Raw genomic sequence first — 7,309 nt, forward strand, 5'->3', positions numbered from 1 at the left:
CAGACGATAATAAACTCAACTTACTAGCCTAAAATCTCCGTAGCGTGTTGCCAGGCGGCAAAAAGCATATATATAATTATAATAAAGTTACAATAAATTAAGTTAATATATAATTATATATACAGTACCTAATTTATATATAATTAATATATAATTATGTGTACAGTACCTAATTTATATATAATTTATATATAATACTGTACAGACAATAGTAATCTCTCCGTAGCGTAGCACTTGACGGTGGAAAATAGTTCGGCTGTCCGATGACGTTTTAAGTAATTTTCGGAGTTTTTTATCGTTTTTTACGGATACCGTCGCAATTTTTGCGCAGTTTTATAGGAATCGTAATTATAGGAACCCGTTTTATAGGGGGTCTACTGTAGTTAATTTGATTCGCAGCAATTCTCATCATTCTCAGCGGTAGGTGTTATATAACAATTATTATGGTTGTTGAAATACTGAATATAAATGGGGTTTGCTTGCAAAACCTCCGCGGGCGAAGTCGCGGGTAACAGCTAGTTTGTGAATAAACTGATGTTAATAAAAGTTCAGTCAATTTTCAAGAATACAACTCCCTGAGTAATCCGGGTTAGCAACCTGAGAATTTGTTGGGAATGATCTGTTCCGGATAAGCTTGGCCCTCTCTCATCAGCTAGTCGTCCATTGGTGTAATCCGAGCCGACGATTAGTAAGAAAAAATATCTTATTTAGTGCCCATAGAACGGGAAAAGTTTAAGAGAAAATGCAAATTATAAAACTTTATAAAAATACGTTTGCTCATTGTTTTTTTTACATTGCTTTCAACACTCACCTTCAAAAATACTGTTTAACTTACCTATATATATATATAGAAAACATTTAGTTTTATAAATCAGGTTACAGTATAACTTCGAATAAAATTTACATACAGTATAAACTTGGTACTCTGACCGTTCGCTTATCGACACTAGTCGACTCTCAAATGTTAGCAGCACTGTCAACAAATCATAGATAAGCTTTTCATTAGTTCAAACTCTGATTCCCACTAAATTTGAACAAATTTTCACTAACCGAGGAATGATATAGAGTTCGAACATCAGCCCAATATGAAGGATTGTTAAGCTCTTTGTCTTAGGCTGCTGGAAAAAAGTAGTATTTTTAACCAGTGTTATATAAATTAATGGATAAGCAAGCCAACGGCATCGTCCATTTCAAATGAAACGAATTATGATTATGTCATTGGCTTGCTTACTTACCTGTATTAAAACTACTTTATCAAACAATGAGTTCTTTGACATAACAGGTGATTTCTATTTAAAAAATGTAAAAATACCTATTTTCGTATTAAAGAATAAAAAATAAATCCCGTTTTATTGGCGTTTATTTTAGATTTTGTTTTCTCTGGTTTTTAGTAATATTTCTTTACCTGGCTATAAATATAATACAAACTTACAGCAAAATCCGCTCCCAAAAGTAAGCCATTTTTTGGGGAATGTTTCTTCTTAAAATGCATACAAAATAACCAAATCAACAAACATTTCTTATGTTTTTCTATGCAGCTGTTACGCACTTAACAATATCTGTAATGGTATTAATTGAAAACAGTTTAAAATGATTTTAATTTATTAATGCTTTACAGATACGTTATGGTGAAGTTTCCACTCTCTTTTTATTCAAAAATATATTATTTGTAATTAGAATTTATTTATTTTTGCTTACGAGTGAAGAATATTGCCCACGCAGTAAACAAAAGATACGGCAATGCAAAGACAATATACCAAATTAAATAATTCTTTTCCTCTATTTTACAAATTCCATTGCTGAAAAATAAAAATAAATAAATTATTACAGGAAATGTAAACGCATTTTCCACTAACTACTTACTTTATACAACTTCCGTATCCTTTGTTACAGCGTGTGCCCATTTTCTTAATATATAACTGATTTTCTGAGGGGAAAATTTTTAATTCTTTAGCTGTTTTACATGTACTAGTCTCCGTTTTACAGCAGATGTGACATTCTTGTTCGAGTGATAGACACTCGCAGGGTTGTAACTCGTAAAGTTCACATACGTTACTGACGCAGTAACCCTTCTGACAAGTTCGTGATGTCCCGAGACACGGTGTTCCATCAGCTTCTAAAATTCCAGGACAAAATGGTGAAGTACCATCGCAGACGGTAGTTGAATTAAAGCAGGTAACGTTACTATTACACGGCTTTCCTTCAGTTACTCGAGAAAATTTACAGTACTTGTTGCAGCATTCTGCTGACTGGAATGGACAGTCAATGTTTCTTTCGTGTTTAACAGTGCACTGATTGGGAGAACTTTTAGGAATACAACACTTTTCGTGTTGTGTGCAGTTGTCTGTTGTGTAATCGCAATCACACGCTTCGCCTTCTTCAATAATTCCATTTCCACACAAGGCTAACTTAATTCTTTTCAAGCATTTGGCTAGCAATAGAATAAAATAAAATTATCAAAATGAATAACATGGTTATAATTATGATAAAATTATATCTTTAAACAACACCAAAAACTCATGATCTTTCTTATAATTATTAAACAAAATTCAAATTGCGTGAAAAAACTTTGAGGATTTCCAAATAGACTTACCGATTTGTTTAGAAGACTAAAAAAACTAAATTTTTTAAACAATCTTCTGTCTCACTTGTCTTCAAGTCACATATAAACACATAAATATAGACTAAATACAACGCCAGTAGAATATCTTCAGTTTTTATTATTGCCAAAGATGAAACAATTTGAGTTTTTATAATTTGAAATTTTATAAATGTGGCTAAAAGAAATTTCACTTTTTAATTTGATAAAATAAAGTTATTTTATTATGAAAATTTTCATGAAACATTTTTTTACTGTTTAGCATAAAGTGATATATCAACACTTTCTCGTCATTTTCTAAATTAGTGTTTAGTTTAGGTATTTATTTTATAGCAAAATTTGTTAATATAACTTATCCTTGAAATATAGAAAAACAAATTGATTGTATAATTACAAAAAATATTCTAAAGCCTATTAATTGCACGCTTACTTTAATTCTAAAGATCACGTAAAATCGTTCAATACTGCGCTAACAAATAAAAATGAATATTCCAAGTTCCTCTTTACATTACATAAGAAAGCCGATCACCAGTAGCTGAATGGATAAAAATACCAAAATTGGTAGTTGATTGAGAAGTTAAGGCAAAGAGAGCTCTTTTATGGCTTTTAAAAGAGTTCTTCTATGGCTGATTCTCTGTATTGACAGAGAATTGACAGCCATAGAAGAGCTCTCTAAAAAGTGGAGATATTCTACTGGATATAGGGCTGTTGGATATAGGCCTACTGGATATACCATAGACATGTTTTTTATGGTATATTACTTTAGATTAATGCCTGTCTTACTTTACCGGAAATATCCCAGGTAATCAAAGTAATTGACTAAACTTAAGTTTTATTCTATATACTTACATGTTCAGAATGAAATACACAGCGTTACCTTTTACTTTAATTATTTCCTGTATTGATTTTAAACAACAACTTGAAAATCTCCAATTATTTTCGCTTTGAAAAGGAACATCTTCATGCATGATAAATTGCTTTAATTCTCCTGGATTGCATTCTTTTAAATCTATAGGATCGTGTTTACATCCAAACGCATGGCCCAACAGATGGACAAAATTTGCAGCAACTTTAAACCTTGGTATTGTTAAATTTCTTTCTAAATTTGTAATAAATCCTACATTACTACGTATCAAAGTATCATCATCACCATCATCCTCGGAGCAAATTCCTCCTATTTTGCTGACTCTTCCACTAGAACAGCCAGAATCTTTCCAAAAGTCTCTACGTGTGAAACATATCAACATGCAAGACGTGTGTCTATATTGAGATATATGTTCCAAAAATTCCATTTCTTTATTTGTGTCAGTGTTTAGTAGATAACCGGGTTCATCATTACTTCCAAATATGGTTATTTTATCTATATTGAAACCGATGCCATCCGGTTTACCGTCTTGATCAATGTCCGAGTTGAGGAATACATATTGTGCAAACATGGTGTAGAACTGAACTTCTGCAACTGTTCTATTCACGTTAAACTCCATATATTCGAAGTATGTATGATCTACTAAGATTTCTAATGAACAACTTCTTTCTTGCCTGTGAAAACACGTAAAAAATGTTTATTAATAAGAGTTAAAGTTTTAGCTATCACTACTGAAATTATTTCTGCGAAAAATTAATTATTGTGGGAATTGTTTCTACTGGAAACAAGTACTTATTTAGGTGTTACAAACGTAGAAATACACCCGGAAGGCGTGAAATGGCCAGCCCGTTGGAAAGATGCGAATCAGTGTTTATTGGTTTTATCCGCTCGGTCTCTTAAGGACTAACAATTTGTAACTAATAATAAATGTATATTATATTTTTACTCCATTTACAACCAAACTAACAGACGGTCGAATGCAGAGATGAATAAAATCTCTGCAAGCGCATTGGGAGACCCGACATCGAATTAAGTCAAGCAGCTTACCAGGAAACTTTCAAGGGCGCTCTTTCTGAGATCCGTCAGACCTTCTATTACCACCAGGTCCCTTTTATTGTGGGCCTGACTGAATCCACGGTATGTATAAACAAAGCAGTTATGTAAGAAGAAATTTTAGTTCTTTAATTAAATTAATTAAGAATAATATGGTAAAGGACATCTAACACTTGGCATTAGTCCGTCCACGTTCATAATGGTACAAAAAACCTTTTATAAGCAAATTTAATATTGAACAAAGATAGAAACGTTCTAAAAATATTTTACAAAAAATTTATGAACAAAATAAAAGTCTTTAAAGAAAAAATCTATTTCAGCAATTATCTTTTCAATTCATCTAAAGGTTTCGGCTATCTGAACTATAAGGATGCTTCTTGTTTATCTGCACCTAGAAAGTACAGTACTTTCACAATGCAGTGAACAACGATATCATTGACTAAAACAAATATCTCATTTATTAATTTGTTTACTTTATTTTCATTTTTAAATTTATTAATTTATTTATTTTGTTTTCTATACGTTTGAGATAAAAAGTCATTGGTTGTAACAAAAAAACAAACAAAGATAAATAAAATTATAAAAATAATTCCAACAATGTCATAAGATTTACAGCTGGAATTTTAGATAAAATACGAGAAAAGGAAAACACTGACTGAGTGAAACGATGTACTATACGAATCTCTTTCGTTTGTATATTTTTATTATGATGGTGATCAGGTCTCGGAGGTTTTAGTTGTGTGAGACAATCTGGAGCAATCAGAATTGATAAATAATTATTTGCATTTTGTATTAATTTTATTTACTTTTTTATTAACATAATAGTAAATGAGCCCGGGGTTGCTCAGGTAAAAAGTAACAATAGCAAAAGTTAAGCTTATTAGCTTACAGCCGATTTCATCCGTTATTACCGGGTGCAAGAATTAGGTTCACCCTCTTCCGAGACTAATAACGTAATTTTTAGATGGGTCTGAAAACAAGTACAATTTTTCGCAAAAAAAAAACCGCATTTAAAATAGTACAGTAAAATCAGAATTCAAAATAATTCTTTATTCTCTTCCTTTTTTCCGCGGGAGAAATTTCGGAAAGTCCGTTCTTTGTCTACAATCTCATGAAGTACAAAATTTCAATTTTCAACTCGTAAACGTTTGGGAACTGCTCTTAATGTTATCATTATTATTATTATAATCATGAACCCAAGTCCAATATAAGATAAATGTATAATAAAACACGAACAATAATTTGCACCGAGAAAATAACAAACCTGCCGAACTGACGATAAATCCATTTAAAAATGCCATCGATTCACAAATAATACTAAAACAATAATCGATATTGGATTAAATATAATTTGCGCAAGTAATGCTAAGCGATATATTGTTTTATGACATTTCATTGAACAATATATTGCTTCGCATTATATTATTTAGACACAGGCAATCACACTACAGTAATTTTTCAAAACTGCAGAATACAGCACCTTCTGGAAAAACTATAAAACGATTTCACAAATGAAAAATCTTAATAAATTTATTATTAGTATTATTTGTGTAATATATTATTATACGAATAATACTAATAGTGTTGTCATTTTGCACTAATTGTATATTTAGTAAACCAGTCGCAAAAGATATTACTATTACGCATGTTTGTACTGTTCCATAGAAACAGTTTACAAGACCTACACTAGATCCCCTTTATTTTACGAATCCTTAAACATCGCTCAATTAATTAACATAGTTTTGCCAATAGCATAAATTTCTCTTAGTGTCCATCGAGGAAATAGACAAATGTTATAACTTATATAAAATTTTCCAACTCACCTCACTTTAAAAGAGAAACTTTTATTGCACGGAGCTTCGTCATTTTGCATGAAATATTTCTTGCTTTCGGGTGTATGCTTAATCTCGTCACAGAAACCTTTGCCATCTTTATACTTAGAGTTATAAATTACTTCTTTCAGGTTATAGAAAACGGTATGGTTTTCTCCTTTAAACTGTTGGTGAAAATTTGCTGGTTCACTAAAGTGAGTATCGAATGAAGTTTGAAATCTTCCGACCAAATGATTTTTGTATAAATATCCAATCGCGTTATCTTTACTATCTTTAAAATAGCCAATATATAACGTGGCTTCTGGTAAGTTCCTTATATAAAGTTTTTTTATCTTATTATCTCTGAAGATATATACCTTCGTTGCAGAAGAGAAAACTGTTTGATCTTCGTACAAACATACGTGGAATGAAATATCAGTTTCATCTAACATTATCTCCAGAGGAATAGCATCTTTCTTACTGACGAAAATTGTACGTAAGAAGAGATTTCCATCGATTTCGTACACCTGCGTTGCGCTAGACAATATTAAATGAAAGTTTATTAAAATATATCTTAGAATACGTGAAATACGAAATGCATTCATTTCTGTATAAATTCGAATAAATTATTCTAAACCGTTACATGAAGAATTTCGAATGACGTATTTTAAAATTTAAAATTACTAACCTGCATCTGGTTTTGTCTTGTGATTCGGGTTCGATTTCTTTTGTTTTTTTCTTAAATAAGAATACGGATTAACTATTGCTGGTGATTGGAACAAAAAAATTGCGAATGAATTCGTAATTTGAGAAAAATATTCCTGAACTTTAATGCTAAATAAGAAAATATAAATTTCTAAGATTGCTCAGACTGTACTATCTTATTTATTGAAACTTTATACTGAAATATATCCACGCGTGATTTCCTTAGAATATATTATTACACAAATAACTTGAAATTTACCATTCATGATAGGCAAA

At 30.9% G+C, this 7,309-nt stretch overlaps 1 protein-coding gene across 1 annotated transcript; it reads right to left on the reverse strand.

The window, feature by feature from the left end:
• Nucleotides 1–1,615: 1,615 nt before the first annotated feature.
• LOC111633613 (disintegrin and metalloproteinase domain-containing protein 10-like) lies at nucleotides 1,616–7,053 on the reverse strand. The gene is made up of 5 exons (XM_023378219.1): nucleotides 7,017–7,053; nucleotides 6,341–6,865; nucleotides 3,477–4,138; nucleotides 1,864–2,431; nucleotides 1,616–1,799 (listed from the first exon to the last, which is right to left on the reverse strand). The coding sequence occupies exons 2-5, from the start codon at nucleotides 6,778–6,780 to the stop codon at nucleotides 1,685–1,687; spliced, it is 1,785 nt and encodes a 594-aa protein (XP_023233987.1). The 5' UTR covers nucleotides 6,781–6,865; nucleotides 7,017–7,053; the 3' UTR covers nucleotides 1,616–1,684.
• Nucleotides 7,054–7,309: the final 256 nt, after the last annotated feature.

The sequence above is a fragment of the Centruroides sculpturatus genome, unplaced genomic scaffold, assembly GCF_000671375.1.
Source record: "Centruroides sculpturatus isolate CEXI.00-Female unplaced genomic scaffold, Cexi_2.0 scaffold779, whole genome shotgun sequence".
Classification (NCBI taxonomy): Eukaryota; Metazoa; Arthropoda; class Arachnida; order Scorpiones; family Buthidae; genus Centruroides; species Centruroides sculpturatus.